The following is a 21,868-nucleotide window of genomic DNA, read 5'->3' as shown; positions in this document are numbered from 1 at the left end:
TTTATTATTATTTTTTTTGGCTTTTTGAGACAGGGTTTCTCTACAACTGAGAATTTTAACAAGAGACAAAACTAAGAAAAAAATAATTTCTTACCTTGAAGACAGAAATTTCTGAATCAGATGGATAACAAGCTAAGAAACAAAACAAAAAATCAAAGATAGTCTCCAAAATTTGTGGACATCATCAAGTATTTCTAATTTCCAGGTCTTACACACATAGACAAGGGAAAAATATAGGAATCCTATAAAATGAAATAATAGTGAAAGTTTGATGGCTGAGGGAAGTGAAGAATATCATTTTTCTGATTGAAGAAGGCCAATGGACTCCAGGTAGATTTGTCAGAAGAGGTCTCTGCAGTGAGTATCAAAGTCAACCTATCAAAAGCCCAAGGTAAAGAGCAAGAAAATGTACCAGATCACACTAAAGAACCTCAAATTTGACTAAAAGAAGATCTTAGCAGAAACAGTATGACCTGATGATTCTCTGGATTTCCTTGTTGTCTGTTGTTATGTCTCTCTTTTCATTTCTGATTTTGTTAATTTGGATTCTCTCTCTCTCTCTCTCTCTCTCTCTCTCTCTCTCTCTCTCTCTCTCTCTCTCTCTCTCTGCCTTTTGATTAGTTTGGATAAGGTCTTGTCTATCTTCTTGATTTTCTCAAGGAATCAACTCTTTGTTTCATTGATTCTTTGTATTCTTCTCTTTGTTTCTATCTTATTGATTTCAGCTCTCAATTTGATTATTTTCTAGTGTCTATTCCTCCTGGGTGAGTTTGCTTCTTTTTGTTCTAAAGCTTTTAGGTGTGTTGTTAAGTCACTGTGAGATTTCTCCAACTTCTTTATGTGGGCATTTAGTGCTATGAATTTTCCTCTTAGCACTGCTTTCATAGTGTCCCATAAGTTTGAGTATGTAGTAGTTTTCATTGAATTCTAGGAAGTCTTTAATTTCTTTATTTATTTCTTCCTTGACTCATTAGTCATTCAGTTGAACATTATTCAGTTTCCATGAGATTGTAGGCTTTCTTGTAGCTGGAGAGTTTCTCTCCAGCTCCCACCAAGCCCCAGCAGTCCTGCAGCCCACTTATAAAATAAACACACAGACTTTTATATTATTTAAACTGTTTGGCCTAATGGCTCAGGCTTCTAGCTATCTAGTTATTACATGTTAAATTAACACATTTCTATAAATCTATACGTTGCCACGTGGCTGTAGCTTACCAGTATCTTACATGTTGGTACTCATGGCAGTGGCTGGCAGTGTCTCCCTGCCTCAGCCTTCCTGTTCCCAGAATTCTCTTCTCTGCTTGTCCTGCCTATACTTCCTGCCTGGCTACTGGCCAATCAGCATTTTATTTATACAAAGCGATATCCATAGCACTTCCTGTAATTTTTGTTGTTGTTGAAATCTAACTTTAAGCTATGGTGGTCCAATAGAATACAGGAGGTTCTTCCAAATTTTGTATCTGTTGAGATTTGCTTTGTGACTGAGTATGTGGTCAATTTTAGAGAAGGTTCCATGAGGTACTGAGAAGAAGGTATATTCTTTTTTTTTTGTTAGGGTGGAATACTCTGTAGATACGGATTAAGTCCATTTGGGTCATAACATTTATTAGGTCCATTATATCTCTGTTTAGCTTTGAGCTGGCAGATCTGTCCAGTGGTGAGAATGGGGTGTTAAAGTCTCCCACTATTAATGTGTGGGGTTTGTTGTGTGATTTAAGCTTTAGTAATGTTTCTTTTATATATGTGGGTGCCTTTGTATTTGGGGCATAACTGTTTAGAATTGAAACTTCATCTTGGTGGATCTTTACTGTGATGAGTGTGTAATGTCTTTCTTGATCCCTTTTGATTGATTTTAGTTTGAAGTATATTTTCTTAGATATTAGAATAGCTCCACCAGCTTATTTCTTAAGTCCATTTGATTGGAAAGTCTTTCCCCAGCCTTTTACTCTGAGGTAGTGTCTGTCTTTGAAGTTAAGGTGTGTTTCTTGTATGCACTAGAAGGATGTGTCCTGCTTTCATATCCATTCTGTTAGCCTGTGTCTTTTTGTAGGTGAATCAAGTCCATTGATATTACGGGATATTAGTGACCAGTGATTGTTAGTTCCTGTTATCTTTTGGTGGTAGTGTGTTTGTACTTCTCTTCTCTGGGGTTTACTGCTGTGGGGTTATCTATTGCCTGTGTTTTCGTGGATGTATCTGACTTCCTTAGGTTGGAATTTTCCTTCTAGTACTTTCTGCAGGGCTGGATTTATGGATAGGTATTGTTTAAATCTGTTTTTGTCTTGGAATATCTTTTTCACTCCTTCTATGGTGATTGAAAGTTTTGCTGGGTAGATTAGTCTAGGCTGGCATCCAAGGTCTCTTGGTGTCTGCATTACATCTGTCTAGGACCTTCTAGCTTTCACAGTCTCCATTGAGGAATCAGGTGTTATTCTGATGGGTCTGCCTTTATAAGTCACTTGGCCTTTTCCCTTTGCTGCTCTTAATATTCTTTCTTTATTCTGTATGCTTAGTGGTTTAATTATTACCTGGCAAGGAAACTTTTTTTGGGGGGGTCTAGTCTATTTGGTATTCTATAAGCTTATTGTAGCTTCATAGGTATTTCCTTCTTTAAGTTGGGAAAGTTTTCTTCTATGATTTTGTTGAATATATTTTCTGTGCCTTTGAGTTGGTATTCTCCTCTTTCTTCTATCCCTATTATTCTTAGGTTTGGTCTTTTCATGGTGTCCCAGATTTCCTGGACATTTGTGCTATGACATTTTTGGCTTTGGTGTTTTCTTTGACCAATAAATCTATTTCCTCTATTGTATCCTCTACACCAGAGATTCTCTCTTCCATCTCTTGCATTCTGTTGGTTATGCTTGTGTCTGTGTTTCCTGTTCGTTTACTCAGATTTTCAATTACCAGCATTCTCTTTGTTTGTGTCTTCTTCATTGTTTCTATTTCACTTTTCATGTCTTGAACTGTTTCCTTCACATGTTTAATTGCTTTTTCATGGTTTTCTTGGCTTTCTTTAAGGGATTTATCGATTTCTTCCAATTTTTGTTTGTTTTCCCTCAATTTCTTTATGAGAATTTTTCATTTTTTCTTTAAAGTCTTCTAGCATCTTCATGAAGTTATTTTAAAGGTAGCTATCTTCTGCTTCTTCTACATTGTGTCGTTCAGGTCTTGCTGTTGTAGAAGGGCTAGGTTCTGGTGATGCCACATTGCTCTTTATGTTGTTGTATATATTTTTACACTGGTGTCTATCCATCTTTTCCTTCAATAGATGCAAGAAGTGCCTGTGTCTGAGCGAGCTGCTGTTGGTCCAACCTGTGCTTGCTGTGTCTGTGTCTCAGGGGGCTCCTCTGGGTCCAATCTTAGCTCTTAGTTAATTGGAGTTGGCAGATTCTGTATCTCCGGAAGGTGCTCTTAGTCCAAGCCAAGCTAGCTGATTCTGTGGTTCAGGGAGTGCCTCTTGGTCTTATCAGGGCTCTTGGTCCTGTTAGAGCTGATGGATTCTGTGTCTCAGGAAGCCTCTTTTGGTCCAATGAGAGCTGGAAGATTCTGTGTCTCAGGAAGCTACTCTTGGTCCAATGAGAGCTGGCAGCTTCCTTGTCTCAGGAAGTTACTAGGGTCACAGGTGGATGGGTACTGGGGTATGGCATGAGTCTTATAGATTGTAGGGTCTGATGGGGGGTTTTGGTGGTGGGGACCTGCCCACAGGAGTTTTCCCTGCTGGCTGGCAACTGGAACAGTGTTGGAGAAGTTTTCCTGGGAATGGCTGTGTCCCAGGGCCTGGGTTCTAGGACAATCTCTTACTCTTTTCCTGCTTTTGGGACCCTTTTACTCCTACTGGGATGCCTTGTCCAGCCTTGACATGAGCATCTGAGCCTAGTTTTATTGTAACTTGCTATGCCTTGATAGGTTGATATCTCTGGGAGGCCTGTACTTTTTTGAAGGGAAACAGAGGAAGAATGGATCTGGGGAAAAGGGGAGGTGGGGAGAAGGGTTGGGAGATGAAGAAGGAGGGGAAATTTAGTCAGGATGTAATATATGAGTGAAGAAAAAATAAACACCCAAATGAAATGGTCAGAGTAAGTTTTCATAAATTAACATTAACCTTGATTGGAAATTAAATTTCCCCAGTGAAAAGACTGGCTTAACAAAAAAACAAATAAACAACATGCTATCCCCAAGAAACCTCACCAGCAAAAATACATATATAGAAAGGAAAAAAACCATGCAGAGAGAGTTTAGTATACTACAGAACTATAGTGATCTGAACAGCATGGCACTTCAGCTGACGTACAGTACACCTCAGCATTTGAGAGGTGGAGGTGGGAAGACTGAGTACAGAGCAAGCCTAGATTTAAAGAAAAAAAAATCACTGTAGTGATCCAAGAATAAATTTACACACCTTCTGCCAAATGATTACTGAATCCCCACCCCCACCCCACCCCCACCCCACACCCTGGCCTCTTCAGGAAGTGCTTCTGGAATACTGGATATATTATGCAAAAGGCCAAAAATTGACTCCTATTTCTCAACCTATATGAAAATCAAGCCAAAATGAAACAAACAAACAAACAAACAAACCCTGAAAATAAAATTTTAAGTAACTAAACTATTAGAGGAAAGAATATAAGTGACTTTGAACAGTGCTATCCATAATAATGTTTTGTATGTGATCACAAAAATAAAAACAAAGAAATCATACCCAACTAAAGCACATACGCACAACAACAACAAAAAATAATCTGAGCAAAGTTTCACATGTTGAGTTGGAGAAAACATTTAAAATCCATTAATACAATAAGTAATTAATATCTAGAATATATAGGGACACAAAAACTTAACAACAAGGCAGGGTGGTGGTGGCACATGCCTTCAATCCCCATACTCAGGAGGCAGAGGCCAGTAGATCTCTGTGAGTTTGAGGTCAGCCTGTTCTACAGAGAGAGCTCCAGAACAGTCAGGGCTACACAGAGAAACCCTGTCTCAAAAACCAAACCAAACCAAACAAAAAACTTAGCAACAAAAAGTTCAATTAAAAATAACTACGTGTTGGGATGGTGAGGTGGCTCAGTGGGTAGAGGGGCTTGCTTCCAAGCCTGCTGACCTGAGTCAGACACCCAGGACACACATAATAGAAGGAGAAAACCGGCTTCTTCCACTTGTCCTCTGACTTCCACACATGTGTTGTGGTACACACATGCGCATACACAAATAAATAAATAGATGCCAAACAAAACTTTTAAAAACTGCTAAATGACCTAAATAGACATTTCTTGATAGATGAACTACAATGGACAATAATATCAGAAAAATCTCAACATGAATGGGTGTCAGGGAAATGCAAATCAAAACCCTAGGGATATAGATTCTTACTGTAATCATATCTATTATCAAATAAAGTAAAGATAAATGCTGATGAACATGTATAGGGGAAAGAACTCTTATACACTGTTAGTGAAAATGTAAATCCATACAGCCACTGTGATAACAGTATAGAGGTCCATCAAAAAAACTTAAAAATGGGTCTATGATACAATCCAGCTATTCCATTTTGGATATACATATACAAAAGATATTTAAAAATCAATGTTTCAAAGAGATGCCCGCACTCCCATCTTTATTACAATATTGTTCCCATTAGTAGAGATATGGAATCAACTTAGGGGCCTGCTAACAAAAGAATTAATAGAGAAAATCTTGCACATCCTATGATGGATTATTTTTCCACCAAAATTAAGAATGAAATCTGGTCATTTTCAGCAAACTGGATAGAACTGACATACATTAGGTGAAATCAGAGGCACAGAAAGAGTGTGTATTGTTTCCTATGTGGAAGCAAAAATGACAGTCGAGGAGCTGAAAAGATCGTTCAGTGATTAACAGCCCTCGCTGCCTTGTACAGGTCCTGAATTTGGTTCCTAGCACCCATATTAGACAGTTCACAATCACCTGTAGCTCCAGCTCCAGGGAATCTCACACCGTATTCTGGCCTCTGTGGGCATATGGTGTGGGACAGAGAAAAACCAATATTTTTACTTAAAGCAGGTTGATTATAAATACAATCTCTTTCTAAAGAAGAAAAGGGGATAGTTTAGCTATGATAGGATGAAAGGGTAGATTAATGAACCTACTTTTAAAGAGTAACAACTTGTTTAAAATGTTTTACATTGCTATAGATTTTAGTTTATTGATACAAGTTTAAACTTAATTTTGTTATACTGTATATATATTTCTATTCTTGTTTGAGGTATTATGTTTATGCAACTCATTTAAAATTGTAATGGATAATTAAGAAATAGATTAATAATTAGTCATCTATGATAATCATATTTGTAGCCATGTTAGTTAAGTCTTCTAGGAATACAGAGATATATTTCAGATAGATAGGTAATCTTCAAACACTTCAAAGACCTACAAAATATGGCATTTAAAATGTTTTAAAAATTTAGACTTTCTGGACAGTGATACATGACTGCTCCTGGCATCACTGATTTACTTCAGAGAAGAGGATGGGCATCGAAGACACTCCATATGGAGTTTATCTTCGCCTTGGCAAAAATAGCCATTTGGGCAAGAAACTGTTCTTGCCTGGATTGCTTGATTGACTGGACATGCAGAACCCATAGGAAGGTGACCATTGAACTTTGCTTGGCAAAATGGTCCTTCAGGTTCCTGCTTTGCAGAGGAAACTGCCAGACATTCTACAGGACACAGAAAAAAGTGACTGAGAGACTCTAGGCCTGTGGTCTAAAGACAGATGCCCCAACTTTACAAGAGAAGTTTGGATGACTGTCCAGGTGGCCAGCTGTCTCTGTCTACCCTGCAAGACTCCCAAAAGTTGCTTGCATCCTTCTCCCATTTCTCAGTTACTATTATATCCTTCTGAGGTCTTTGATGTGGTTGAAGACTAGATAGTTATAATTTCCTCAGTTATGATAAAAGATGGGTTAGATATAAAACCTTAGATTCACAAATAAAAGATAGATAGGATATCTTCTTTAATATTGTAACTGTAATTCTTGCTTAATAATTGCTTTGTGGTATGTAATTTTACTATGTTAAAGTTAAAACCTTTTTGAAAAAAAAGAAAAGGGGAAGTGCTGTGGATATTGCTCTGTATAAATAAAACCCTAATTGGCCAGTAGCCAGACAGAAAGTATAGGTGGGACTAACAGAGAGGAGAAAAGAAAAGGAGAGGAAGACAGGGGAAGAAGACACCAGCTGCCTTTCAGGGAGCATCATGTAGAGGCAACAGGTAAAGCCATGAAACACATGGCAACATATAGATTAACAGAAATGGGCTGAGTATAAGAGTAAGAACTAGACAATGGTAGGCCTGAGCTAATGGCCAAGCCGTTTAAATAATATAAGAGTCAGTGTGTTTATTTTATAAGCAGGCTCTGGGACTGGTGGGGTTTGGTAGGAGCTGGAGAGAAATTCTCTAGCAACAGGCATATGTGCATATGTTTGTGTACCTTTATGTCCTCTCATAAACACAAGAAGCAAAATAAAATATGTATTTTTAAAATTATATTTTTATTTTCTGTTTATGAGTGTTTTGCCTTCGTGTGTGTGTGTGTGTGTGTGTGTGTGTGTGTGTGTGTGTGTGTGTGTAAATGTGTGTGTATACTATGTGTGTGCTGTGCCTGGGTACCAGCAGGAGACCAGAAGAGGATATCAGATACCCTTTTATTGGAGTTACAGATGATTGTGAGCCATCATGTGGGTGCGGGGAACTAAACCTAGGTCCTCTGCAAGATCAGCAAGTGCTCTTAATAACTGAGCCATCTCTCCAGCCCCAGTGAAATGTATCTTTAATAAAAATGATCCAAAAGTAAAGCAATGATTACCAGAAGTCCCAAAGTTTAAGGGCAAAGGAGGAAGACAGGACTGTATCATTGGTCCCTCATCACAGATGCAGGAACCAGTTCCAGTGCTCTACAGTAGTCTTAATCACCTTTCCACTGTCTACTCTTCCCTGGCATCAGGTGGGAACTCATAGTCTCTGTGAGGCAGACACAATCATCTTCAGTTCACATCACTGCTGGCCACCTGCTGTAATTTTTTGTTCCTAACAAAATATCAGCAACAGGCAGTCCTCAGTGACCTAAAGCTTCCAGGGTTTGTGTGTGCCTCAGCATAGCAATATCTTCAGTGGCTCTAGATTGCATCCATTACACCGCCAATTTCATAATATGGCAGCATCAGGGTGCTGTAACAGTCACTGGGGACCCTGAGGTGCAGAGTCTACACCAGGCTGTTCAGATCCCCAGACAGGCTTGCACTACCAGAGAAGTCCATTTTCTAAAGATTGAAGTAAGTCTTTACTTCTTCAAATCTACAGATAGCAAATGATGAAGGACAATCCAGGAAGTAAGCCATCAACACAGCCAAAATAAAGCAGTAGTGACTTATAAGGAGAGTGAGATGTGTGAGATGCTGACAAGGAATTCAAAACGTCTGCTTTAAGGATGTTCGAAGAACCTTTAGAAAACAATAAAACTTCGAATAAGGTAGAAATACAATAATTGGCCCAAAGTGAAAATAGGTAAAGACATACTGAAATAAAAACATTTTTAAATCAAACAAATCTGAAGCTGAAACACAATAATTAAAATTTAAAATGTAATGGAAAACAGTTACAGGAGAACAGATCAAGCAGAAGAAATAATCCATGCTGTTAAAAAATGGGATGTTTGAAAATACCAACTTAAAGGAAAATAAATGAAATGGATCAAAGAAACGATTTTTTGTTTCACTTTGTTTGTTTAAGGGACAGAATTATAAGCTCAAATGATTCAAATCATTGGGATTTTCTTGCTCCCACTTTGTCTTTCAGCCGTGAATGATTCAGGATAAAATCCCTCCCCAAACTTTGGCGTTTTAATCTTGAACTTTACAGCCTCCAGAACTATGAGGAAAGAAATTTCTGTTAATTATAAATTACTATCTTTGGTATTCTGCTATAGTGGTGCAAACAGACTGAGACAAAATTATAGAGTTTGCTGAAAATACAAACTCTGCTATCAGAGTTGAGTATCCATATGCAAAGAATATAAATGTCAAATATAAACCATATATCTCACAAATCAATCTCTATGAAAACATGCCTAAAAAGCATTAATTTTTATTTTTATTGCTTTTTATTTTAAAAAAATCAGACAATATGTTTTGATGATGTTTTCCCCTACCCCTATGCTTTCCAGATTCTCTCTACCTAACAAACTTTATGTTCTCTTCCCATCTCAGCACAACACACAAAACAACATAAGCACAAAACAGGACTCAAATATACAACCAAAAGACCAATAAGAAAAAATGCTCAAAACAGAGCAAAATGAGACAAAAAGTCTACAAAAATACCATTGAATTTATTTAGTGTTGGCCAACTACTAATGGGTATACGAAACGCCTTGATAAGTGGTTAATATATCCAATGAGACTCCATTGAAGAAAATGTATGTTTTCCTTACAGTGGGTATCAATTGCAAATAGCTTATTTGTTGGGGTAGGGAGCCCATGTCCACTTCCCTTCTCTTGGTGCTGGGACCTCATCTGACTTGAACATGTGCAGTCCTTGTGCATGCCACCACAGACTCTGTTGATTTATATGTACTGATTCAGTCCTGTTGTGTCTGAAAGTTACCCATCACCTCCGGCTCTTGCAATCTTTATTCCTCCTCCACTACATAGATTCCTGAGCCTTGAGAGGAGGGATTTGATGATGTCCCCTTTAGGAGTAAGCACTGTAAGTCTCTCATACTCTGTGCATTGTCCAATTGTGGGTCCCCATAAGTTCTCATCTACTACAAGAAGAAGCTCTTCTGATGAGGGTTGAGCAAGGTACTGATCTATGGGTATAGCAATATGTCATTAGGAATCATTTTATTGCTGTGCTCCTTTAGTAGAATAATAATGCTTTCTTTCTAGGTCCATGACCTATATAGTCTCAGCTTCTTGGCCACATTAGCAGTGCCAAGCATGGGTAACAAGAAGGCACATGTAATTAAAACAGATCAAGCTAACACTCTCATTTAGATTTAGATTGCAGTTGAGGTACTGACGAGTACTGTGAGAACAAGGCAGAGTGGAAGGACAGTGTAAATGCGAAGGAAAGTGACTGCCTTATATAGGAGTCAGGGAAGGTTCTCAATATGTTTAAGCAGAGACCTGAATGTAGTGAAGGAAACTTCCATGCAGGGCAGCAGCAAGCTCAAGCACACTGAGGTGAAGACATTCTTGTAATTGAGAAGATCATCAAGGAGATCAGTGTAGTAGAGCGAGGGGAGAGATTGTGTGAGTAACAAGAGATGATACAACCATATTAGGGATAAATGAGCATCACTGAGCATGCAGAAGCACTTACAGAAAGAATACATAGAAAACATGAATGTGCCAGGGCACTTTTAAAGCAGTACATGTGTGGGTAGTTACAATAAATGGACAATCCCTTTGTTCTCACTCCACTTTCATTATACATTGCATAATTTTCCCTTTTGAAATTTATAATATAACAAATCTCTATAAATTAGCTTCATTAATAGAGAATTTAACCTGGGAAGGGGATATAGAATAGATTTTGCAGGTGGACTTGGGGTGAATAGACACAGGAATAGGAGGGATCAGGTGAGGGAGGGAGGAGCAGAGGGAGAGAGTACTGAAATAGAGGGGTATTTAGGAAGTGATGTGGAAACTTCCTTGAAACTATAAGGGTAGCCTTAGCAAGGATTCCTCATAATGGAGGATATGAAGCCTGAAATGGCCATTTTCTGTAACCACACTAGGCTCTCAGTGGTGGGACTGGAACACCAACCCAGCCACAAAACCATCTACCCACAATCTGTTCTGCCTGCAAGATGTGCTGGGGCAGTGGTGGCTCAGAACTTGTGGGTGTGGCCAACAAGCCAAGCCACAAGAGGAAGCCCATGCCTAATTCAGCCTTCAGGGTCAGGATCCAGAAACAGGAAGGCTCAGATACTTACTTAGGATTTTATTGCTGTGAAGAGACACTATGACCATGGCAACTCTTATAAAGGAAACATTTAATTAGGGCTGGCTCGCAGTTTCAGAGGTTTAGTCTAGTATCATCATGGTGGGAAGAATGTCGGCATGCAGACAGACATGGTGCTGTAGAAGGAGCTGAGAGTTCTACACTGAATCACAGGCAGCAGGAAGTGAATGTCATACTAAACTTGGCTTAAGCATTTAAGACCTCAAAGCCTACCCCTGGTGATACATTTCCTCCAACAAAGCCACACCTACTCCAATAAGGCCATACCTCCTAATAATGCCACTCTCTATGAGCCTGTTGGGGGCCATTTTCTTTCAATCCACCACAGAGATCAAGAGTAGAACCGAACATGATTGACAAAAACAACACAACAACAAAAAGTCAGTGAAATGATTCCTAATGATATTCTGTTATATTGATCCATCAGTGCCTAGCCCAATTGTCATCTGAGAGGCTTCCTCCAGCAACTGATGGGAGTAGATGCAAAGACCCATAACTAAACACTAGGTAAAGCTTGTAGAACCCTTTGTAAGAGGGAGAGGACGGATTGTAGGAGCCAGAGGGGTGGATTACACCAGGAGAACATAGCCCGCAGAATCAACCAAGCAAGGTTCATAGGGCTTCACAAACACTGAGGTGGCAGTCATGGAGCCTGCATGGGTTGCTCTAGACCCTCTTCATACACACTGTGGTTGTTTAGCTTGAGGTTCCTGTGGGACTCCTAACAGTGGGACTAGGAGTGTCTCTGACTCTTTTGCCTGCTCATGGAACCACATTCCTCCTACTGATTTGCCTCATCCAGCCTTGATATGAGGGTTTATCCCTAGTCTTATTGAATCTTGTTATGCCATGTATGGTTGATATCACTGGGAGGCCTGCCCTTTTCTGAAGGGAAACAGAAGAGCAGTGGCTCTGAAGGAGAGGGAAAGTGGGGGGAACTGGAAGGAAAGGAGACTGCAGTTGAGATGAATTGTATGAAAAAAGAATAAAGAAAAAGAAAAAAGCTAAAACTGTATAAAATACTTTAGATATCTCTCTCTTAATAAAATACACCAAAAATATTGACACACGTGTTTAAACCTGTATCACTTAGATGAATTAGAATAGTTATTCAACTAAAGAAAAACAATCATAAGTGATATTCCAACACCCCAGTATATTATCTTAACTTATTTTTATTGGTTACTATCAGTGGGGCTGGAATGGATCAGAGGATAAATCACTTGCCATGCAGGCATGAGGACCAGAGTTGGAATTCTCATAAACACTAGGAGAGCATAGGGGCCCATCTGTAATACCAGCACTGAGAACACAGGGGCACATCTATAATACCAGCACTCAGAAGACTGAGGTAGAATTCCAGAGAAAGGTTGCTAGCTTGATTAGCTATTCTGCCAGGTCTGTGTTCACTTGCCTGCCACAATGAATAATGTGGAGAACCATTGAGAAAGACTCCCATCCTCTGGTCTCCACAGGTATACTATCATCCGCACACATGCCCACATATATGCAAACATGCATATATACAAACACATATACCACACAGATGAAAGAAAAGTCAACAAAAACAAAACATCCAAAAAGGAATATTCTATCTATATCTGAATACTTTTCTATTCCTGTCTGTGTGTGCCCATGTGGGTCACAAGCAGGCACTTCTTCTCATGAACTTTTCTTTGCCTCTTGTTTTACAGGTATGCTAATAGTGGCATGTAGAAATTGTAAATAAACAGTATGATCTATGAGTGTTTAGAAGAATATAACCAACATGTGTTAAACTTCCCTTTAGCTATTCTAAAACAGGTATTGCATTTACATCACTGACTCCCTTTTCTAAAATAGAAACATTTAAAAGAGAAGGGTATTCCACCTAACATCAGTGTAGACTGGAAATGTCACTAGGTACCTGGAGAAGACCTGAGAGCCCTGAAGCTGCATTACAGTACACCATAAAACACTACACTCGAAATCCTAGGGAATATTTTGTCTTCTCCACAACTTTCTTGAATGCACTTTTCACCTCTTTGTTCCTCAGGCTGTAGACCACAGGGTTCAGCATGGGGATGACCATAGTATAGAACACAGACACAATTTTGTCAGTGTCCATGGAGTGGCTGGAGCTGGGCTGTAAGTACATGAAAATGAGAGTCCCATAAAAAATGGAGACAGCAGTAAAGTGAGAAACACAGGTGGACATAGCTTTCTGGTATCCTGCAGCTGAGCGCATCTTGAAGATAGTGATGAAGATGAATATGTAGGATATCAAAATAACAACAAGTGCAGAACAAATAACAAAGCTTGCTCCATAAAGAAGGACCATTTCACTGATGCGTCTATCAGAGCAGGAGAGAACCATGACTGCTGGAACATCACAGAAAAAGTGATGGACCACGTTGGACTTGCAGAAGTAAAGCCTGAACGTGTCGCCAGTGTGGATGGAGGAATTCAGGAAACCACCAGCATAGCAGGCCATGGTCAGACATGCACACATAGTTGGAGTCATGATGGTGGTGTAATGCAGGGGTTTGCACACTGCTGCATAGCGATCATAGGCCATTGCAGCCAGGAGAAAATTTTCTGCTGTAGCAAAGACTACAAATAAGAACATCTGGGCAGCACAAGCATTGTAGGAAATGACTTGATTTCCTACAAGAAGTCCAGCCACAACTGTTGGAGTGACAGCTGAGGAATAAAAGATGTCCACCAGAGACAAGTTACCAAGAAAAATGTACATGGGAGTGTGGAGTCGTGAGTCCCAGAGAATCAGCACAATCATCCCTAAGTTTCCAGCTATGTTGATGAAGTAGATGAGCATGAACATGATAAAGAGAGGAGCCTGCAGGTCTGGAGCATTGGTTAGTCCTAGAAGGATGAACTCTGTCACCTCTGTCCTGTTCTCCATCAGTGTTATTTGGGAATCAGGAGATGCTTTATAGTAAAGAGAAGTAAGGAGAGCTTATTAAGCACAGAGGAGATTACCAAGAAATTTATGTATCTTGATACCAAAGGCAGAGCTTATTTCATTATAATAAAAATAAGTGTTTCAAATTTCTTTGTAACTAGGGCCAATGAGATGTCTCACTTAGTTGAAGTGCTTGCCACAAAGTCTGATAGTCTGAATTCAATACTCATATCTTACAGTGTGAAAGAAAAGAACCAAGTCTCAAGAGGTGTCCACTGGTCCCTACACACTGACTAATACACACACACACACACACACACACACACACACACACACACACACCATATTCACACACACCCCAACAAAAATGAAAGAGTCTCTATAAGTAAAGCATAAGCTAAATTAGAAATTTTTGCCAAAAGGATTTCAGTCAATTGAATGAAGTAATTTTGGAGGTTATCACTTCAGTTTTAAGTCTTACATATTTGTGGGCTGATACTTTGGAAATTCAATGAATTACCCATCCTAACATTTCTGAAGGTTGTAAATCAGCCAGTTCACCATTTCCCATCTCTATGCATTTACAGACTTCTTTATGTGAAACGTGCAAAGGACTGCTCTCTAGAGACTTTTACACATATACTCCCATATATCTGACCAAATTTGAGCAATGGTTACTTTTCTCTTAGATTTTAGAACACCGAAGGCCAAGTATTATATACATGTTGATAAAACTAATTTGCCAGATAAGTGTTGGCCCCAGAAAAAAAAAAAAAGGTTAACAAGTTCAGTGGTCTAACCTAAGATTAAATCAGTTGCAATTCATGATTAGCCATAATTGGTCTTTGCTGGATCACCTCAGTCTTTGGGCTTTCCTCAGTGAACTCAGGGAGAGACACATGCCAAGCAGATCTAGTGAGAAGACCAGAGCCAAAGGGGCCTTCTACAAACACACATCATAACAAAGGAGGGAAGGGTGCCAGGCCGCATCAGGTAGAGAGCTTTGGGAGAATTGCAGGCCAGATTTATATTGCAGCCTAAGAACCACTGGCCCTGGCCCCACTCTCCTAAGCCAGATTTTCTACATCTACAAAATGAGGGTGATAATGTGTTCTGTGTTGAGGTATTGTTTTCTAAATTAAAGCAGAAAACTTAATCTTAAATGAACAAAACACTGATGTTTAGCAGAGTTGCATTATTGCTAGCTATGATGCTGTCGTCAACGTCGTCGTCATCGTCATCATCATCATCACCACCACCAGGTATTAGAATGGAACTCTGCCCTTCTTGAGATCTGAGAAAAGTTTGTGGCAACTTGTAAGGCATCGGATGTGGATGAATGTTGACAACTGGAAATCTCATTTCCCAATCTCCTTGTTTACCCACAGTCCAGTGAACCCCAATTGCTCATGCTCTGCTTTTTGGATGGATTGTTCTGTGTAACCCACATGAGCTACTCTTTTGTTTAAGATTTTCTTACATATCTCTACTTCAGCTTTAGTTCATTTTCCTTCTTTTGCTTCTTTAGGGCTGCCATTAACATGATTGAAACACAAATACCACCAAAAGTTGAAAGTTCATAGATTGTGCATTATATTTAGACTCATGACTTATTTTAGTGAAAAATCTATTTTTGAAGTTTCTGATGGAATCTTTTCTAATATAAACCCAATACCTTTAAGTCATTTTATTGGAATTTTAAGCCCTGAGAAGTGCATCTATCAACTACTACTCCTTAGGTTTCTTCAAACTCTTCCAGCAACTCACGTGACAAGCCTAGCTAATAACGCTTTATGCAAACCTTAATACACACAACCACATATACATACTAGGTATTACAAAAATGCCACAAAAGCATAATGAAGAAGTATGTGTGTGGTTACATTGGCATATAATTGTGCTTATATGAGAATAAAACACATTATCACTTTTTGTTTACCATTCATTGTTTGTGAAATTAAGTGATATTCTAGTTTTCTGCAACTAGTTTAAGAATGATGATTCCATATTTAAGTAGTTTCATCCTTACAAAAAGCTGTTGTTTTTACTCATATGTATGGTCTATGGATAAATGCCTGTGGTTAAATTTAAAATGAGATTATGGGATTTAAGTGGGGTTCACTAAAATGAACATTAATTCTTTTTCTCATTAAGTTATAGCCCTTTCTTTACTTTAAAGACTCATCATTTTAGTTTATATTTTTTAAGTTCCAATGAGACATTAATAGATATTAAATAAAATCAAATCCCTACCTGACCAGCCAGTGCCTCATCTCTGGTTCACTAGGACTCTTAGAAAGCAGGGCACTGATAGTTCATAACCACCATTCAGCTCTCCAGTGACAGAATTTTAATGTTTGCAAGACACACCTAACCCTGTGTTTTAGAAAAGGGTTCAGGCCCTTGAACTCTGTGTCAAATGACCCATATGGGTTCTGCTAATACTACTTTTGTGTGAGCTGGACTTTTCACTAAAAGTGGATGATGAATATAGAAGCTTACCTTGCTCCTTGAAGAAGACTGACAGTCAGTTCTGAACAGTGTGTTTGCAATGAGAAGTCCTTCCATGGAGAAACACATGGGTACCATCAGAGGGGCTCTCTGGCACGGAATAAGCAAAAGGTGATGAACTTTCTAAAGCAGCAAAAACCAGAGAAAAGACATTCAAACACCCCAGCCATGAGATTACCATGCATTCCCCATGTCCATAGAGGGCTCTCTCACTTCCTCTGTACTTGTGAAAGAAAGATTATAGCATTGCCTCTCCCATATAATACACAGAGTTGTGTCTGCAGAGCACAAGTGGAAGAAGGCAGACAGAAGAGCTTGCTAACTGGTCACTTCTCTGAGCCTGTTCAGTATAGTTTTTATCTTGGGTGTTTATCTCAACCATGGCTGAAAATTCCTACAAAATCTCCAGTTCAGAAGAAAACCAGTGTGTGTGGGGAAATATCAACATTCAGATGCCTGAATGATAACCAAAATGGTCATCTTGCCATCTGGCTCTTCTAAAGTGGATCAGCAGGATTAACTTCAAAGGGCAGTGCATATGAGCTAGCCAGGCATTATGGAGACATTGAGCTCTCTGGGGATGTTCCCCGTGAGGGCACCTATAAGTCATTTCATCCTTGTAATGAAAAGCAATTAAACTCTTGCTGCATCTAAGATACATGGTTTAAATATACCCATAATGTTTTTATCACCCATTATTTCCTCTTTTCTCCAGTTAATGTATAATTTATAGATGCCAATAAATAAATGTTTAAGTAGATATCCTTCACAATTTGGTCAAAGGTATATTCATGTTACCATTCCCATGATCATTCTTCATTAATTTTCCAAGCTCCTGAAGGGTCAGCTATTCTGTCATATAGTAGACCTTAAAAACACAAAACCTCTTTGTACAGATATAGTTACCCTTGTGCTGATGGCTTTAACCAGACCCTTAGGAATGTATTGTTGTTTTTGGTCATTTTTACTTAGATTTTTATACTTGAGGTCCATTTGTAGTTTTGCCTTTTTGGCCAGAGAACCTTTTCTATTGTTCATTTATATTATAAGCAGTTGGCACATTTTTTGTCCCTCAGTTAAGCAACACTTAATGCTGTTTTGGTTGTGATTATTTTTGTTTCTTTGTGATTTGAGACAGGGTCTCTCTTTAGCCCAGACCAGCCTTAGCCTTCTCAGTGCTGGGATTATAGACATGCATCGCCTTGCTCAGCTGTTTCCACTGTTTGCTGACTTCAAACAAAGCTAGCCTGACTTCTGTTTTCCTAAAGTTTTTCTTATGACCACAAACAATACTAGGAAACACTTTGTAGCTCATTCTGTGAAGTCAAAATTTCTTGAAACCAAAGCTGGACAAAACATCAAAGAAAGAAAATTACAGACAATATCCCTCTTGAATATACATATATGGTTATCAAAAAAATGTGAACAAAATAAATATGTCACAGGTTAAATATAGTTACAAACTAGTACTACGACATTCCAGGAGTGAAAAGGTACTTCACTACGTAGGTCAACCACATGATAAAACAAATTACTATAATGAAGAGAAAATAAAAGCAAACATTTTCCTAAACTGACTAAGCACTTGTCAAAGTTTTCTTTTGTGATAAAGATAGCTAAGGCTATATATGAATTTCATAAGATAAAAAGTTCTTAAACCCCAAAGTTAATGCGACACTCAAGAGAGAAAGGATGAAAACCTCTCATGTAATATCAGCACAAAGTAGATTGCTCAAATGTACCAGAAGGTCTATCTAGAACAGTCAAGAAAACCAAATTAAAACAACTATCTGATAATGACAAAATGAAATATACATTTTAAGATAATTTGATTTTATAACTTAAATTTTAATGCTCAAAATACATTAACTAAAAATCCTTAAAGTGTCAAGATTCAAGAACATCCTCATCAACCATTTAAGCTTGCTAGCCATAAACAATCCAAAAAGGAAATTATTCCATTGACAGCAAAAATTATTCCTCTGTGTTTCCATCCAAAGCGACACTTTTTTTTACATAATTCATTTTTCATTAAGATGGCAATAAACAATTATGGAATTTCTTTATTTATTTAGTGAAGATGAATGAATAAATAAATTTATGAATAGGAGATCATGACTCTCATATTTCTAAGCAACCAGAGGAGAAAGTTACAAATGGTAACTGGTGGATTCAATGTACAGCTGGTTTAAAGCCAGATATTAACATGAGTTTGTGTTTTGTTTAACATCATCAGGATAATGAGATACAGAAACATGTACAGCTGTGTGTATACACATATAAATATGCACACTAAATCAACTAGAGACCTTTGCATATATTCAGTCAATAAAACCTCTCCCTAAAAGAACAATGCTGGATGGTCAATAGCTGTTTTTTATCTGCCAGTGGCAGACAGAAATCATTCATGATTCTTCTTTTAAAAGTCAAAAGAATGAGATGATTCACTTGAAATGGGATTTTTAGAAAATAATCCAGTAGCCCACAAATGGAACCTGCAATTGTAGAGTGAGAATAAAAACCAAAATGCCTTAACAATTCAGAAAATAGTCTGTGCCTTTTCAAATACACTGCATGTCTATATACAATAAAATCTGTTTATAAGGTTTATACTATGTTTATCAGTGCTTCATCAATGGTCCAAACATTTCATGATACAGCTGAGCATAACTTCGTTAATTTATTCATTAATTTAGCAAATATGTATGGAGTATCTACAGTATGTCAAAATTCTATTGGAGTATCATGCAATAATGTGCAATTAAAATAGATCAAGCTAACGCTCTCATTTAGATTTAGATTGCAGTTGAGGTACTGACGAGTACTGTGAGGACAAGGCAGAGTGGAAGGACAGTGTAAATGAGAAGGAAAGAGACTGTCTTATATAGGAGTCAGGGAAGGTTCTCAATATGTTTAAGCAGAGACCTGAATGTAGTGAAGGAAACTTCCATGCAGGGTAGCAGCAAGCTCAAGCACACTGAAGTGGAGACATTCTTGTATTTGAGAAGATCACCAAGGAGGTCAGTGTGAGTGGGGTGAGGAAAGAGATTGTGTGAGTGACAAGAGATGATACAACCATATTAGGGATAAATGAGCATCACTGAGCACTCAGTAGCACTTCCAGAGAGAAAACATGGAAAACATGAATGTACCAGGGCACTTTTAGATTAGTGGAAATGTGGATGGTTATGTACAATAAATTAACAATACCTTTGATTTTACGCCACATTCATTATATTCTACATAATTTTCCCTTTGAAATGTATAAGGCAAAAATTAAGCTTCTATAAAATATCTTAGACACACAGAAATACTATTTCATTTAAAATACTCTCTCTCTCTCTCTCTCTCAGTAAAATATACCAAGTATATGAATATATACCTACATCATTAGGATCACTTGTAGTCATACCCCAATTGAAGAGAAACAATCATAAAGTGGTATTCTATTCCCCCAATAAGTTATTTAAATTACGTTTGTTTAAAACTAACAGTAGAGCTGGGGAAGTGATCCTGTGGATAAACCAAATGCCATGCAAACATGAAGAGCACAGTTTAGACTCTCAGAACATGCATAAACGCCAAGAGGGCATGATGTGTATAATTCCAGCACTGGGAGGGTGGAAACAGGGAATCACCAGTGGAAACTGACTAGATAGACAAGCTGATGGAAGAGATCTTGGTTTAATTGAGAAATCCCGAGTCAATAAGGTAGACAGACAGCCATCACACACACACACACACACACACACACACACACACACACACACACACACTCAATTGAACACACATGTGTTCATACACATACAAACATTATACATGTATGCATGCAGAGTATGGGCGCACACACCCATGAAAGAGAACACTAGCAGGATGTCACTGTACTATAGGTATGTTTCTACACCTATATGTAACTGTGCCCATGTGGGCTATGTGGGTCACAAGCAGACACTTCTCATGGACTTTTCTTTGTCTCTTGTTTTATAGGTATGCTAATAGTGGCATGTAGAAATGATAAATAAACAATATGATCTATGAGTGTTTAGAAAAATATAACCAACATGTGTTAAACTTCCCTTTAGCAATTCTAAAACAGGTATTGCATTTACATCACTGACTCCCTTTTCTAAAATAGAAACATTTAAAAGAGAAGGGTATTCCACCTAACATCAGTGTAGACTGGAAATGTCACTAGGTACCTGGAGAAGACCTGAGAGCCCTGAAGCTGCATTACAGTGCACCATAAAACACTACACTCGAAATCCTAGGGAATATTTTGTCTTCTCCACAACTTTCTTGAATGCACTTTTCACCTCTTTGTTCCTCAGGCTGTAGACCACAGGGTTCAGCATGGGGATGACCATGGTGTAGAACACAGAGACAGTTTTGTCAGTGTCCATGGAGTGGCTGGAGCTGGGCTGTAAGTACATGAAAATGAGAGTCCCATAAAAAATGGAGACAGCAGTAAAGTGAGAAACACAGGTGGACATAGCTTTCTGGTATCCTGCAGCTGAGCGCATCTTGAAGATAGTGATGAAGATGAATGTGTAGGATATCAAAATCAGGAGGAGTGCAGAACAGATAACAAAGCTTGCTCCATAAACAAGCACCATCTCACTGACATGTCTATCAGAGCAGGAGAGAACCATGACTGCTGGAACATCACAGAAAAAGTGATGGACCACATTGGACTTGCAGAAGTAAAGCCTGAACGTGTCGCCAGTGTGGATGAAGGAATTCAGGAAACCACCAGCATAGCAGGCCATGGTCAGACATGCACACATAGTTGGAGTCATGATGGTGGTGTAGTGCAGGGGTTTGCACACTGCTGCATAGCGATCAAAGGCCATTGCAGCCAGGAGAAAATCTTCCGTAGTGACAAAGGCTGCGAATATGAACATCTGAGCCACACAAGCATTGTGAGAAACAACTTTTTTCCCTACAAGAAGTCCAGCCAAAACTGTGGGAGTGACAGCTGAGGAGTAAAAGATGTCCACCAGAGACAGGTTAGCAAGGAAACAGTACATGGGAGTGTGGAGTCGAGAGTCCCAGAGAATCAGCACAATCATCCCTAAGTTTCCAACCACATTGATGAAATAGATAAGGCTGATTATGATAAACAGAGGGATCTGCAGGTCTGGAGCATTGGTTAGTCCTAGGAGAATGAACTCTGTCGCCTCTGTCCTGTTCTCCATCAGTGTTATCTGGAAATTAGGAGATGCCCTGTAGGAAAGATAATGTAAAGAGATTGCCGAGACTTTGAAATGTCTTTGTACCACTGTCAGGTATTATTTCATTATAATAAAAACACAGATTCTAAACACTCTTAAAACATCTAGGGCCAGTGAGATGGTGCGCTGGGTAAAAGTCCATCTCTCAAGGCAGATGACTGGAGTACAGTCCTCAGATTCCACTGTGAAAGGGGGGGGGGAGTAACACATGAAAGT

The 21,868-nt window shown here is 38.7% G+C and overlaps 2 protein-coding genes across 2 annotated transcripts; both read right to left on the bottom strand.

The window, feature by feature from the left end:
- Nucleotides 1-9,147: 9,147 nt before the first annotated feature.
- Nucleotides 9,148-16,952, bottom strand: LOC102928104 (olfactory receptor 5B3-like). Its single transcript, XM_076560507.1, has 3 exons — nucleotides 16,600-16,952; nucleotides 16,413-16,511; nucleotides 9,148-13,936 (listed from the first exon to the last, which is right to left on the bottom strand). The coding sequence occupies exon 3, from the start codon at nucleotides 13,908-13,910 to the stop codon at nucleotides 12,966-12,968; it is 945 nt and encodes a 314-aa protein (XP_076416622.1). The 5' UTR covers nucleotides 13,911-13,936; nucleotides 16,413-16,511; nucleotides 16,600-16,952; the 3' UTR covers nucleotides 9,148-12,965.
- Nucleotides 16,953-20,655: 3,703 nt separating this feature from the next.
- LOC102924415 (olfactory receptor 5B3-like) lies at nucleotides 20,656-21,619 on the bottom strand. Its single transcript, XM_006996758.3, has one exon. It carries the CDS (start codon nucleotides 21,614-21,616, stop codon nucleotides 20,672-20,674), a length of 945 nt encoding a protein of 314 aa, XP_006996820.1. The 5' UTR covers nucleotides 21,617-21,619; the 3' UTR covers nucleotides 20,656-20,671.
- Between the last annotated feature and the right edge of the window lie 249 nt (nucleotides 21,620-21,868).

This window comes from Peromyscus maniculatus, chromosome 1, assembly GCF_049852395.1.
Source record: "Peromyscus maniculatus bairdii isolate BWxNUB_F1_BW_parent chromosome 1, HU_Pman_BW_mat_3.1, whole genome shotgun sequence".
NCBI classification, from domain to species: domain Eukaryota; kingdom Metazoa; phylum Chordata; class Mammalia; order Rodentia; family Cricetidae; genus Peromyscus; species Peromyscus maniculatus.
The sequence above is the reverse complement of the archived record's forward strand: the minus strand, read 5'-3'. Positions and strand labels throughout refer to the sequence as shown.

Excerpts from the sequence above, each read along its gene's own strand:
- LOC102928104 (XM_076560507.1), bottom strand. The coding sequence starts at position 13,910 with ATGGAGAACAGGACAGAGGTGACAGAGTTCATCCTTCTAGGACTAACC.
- LOC102924415 (XM_006996758.3), bottom strand. The coding sequence starts at position 21,616 with ATGGAGAACAGGACAGAGGCGACAGAGTTCATTCTCCTAGGACTAACC.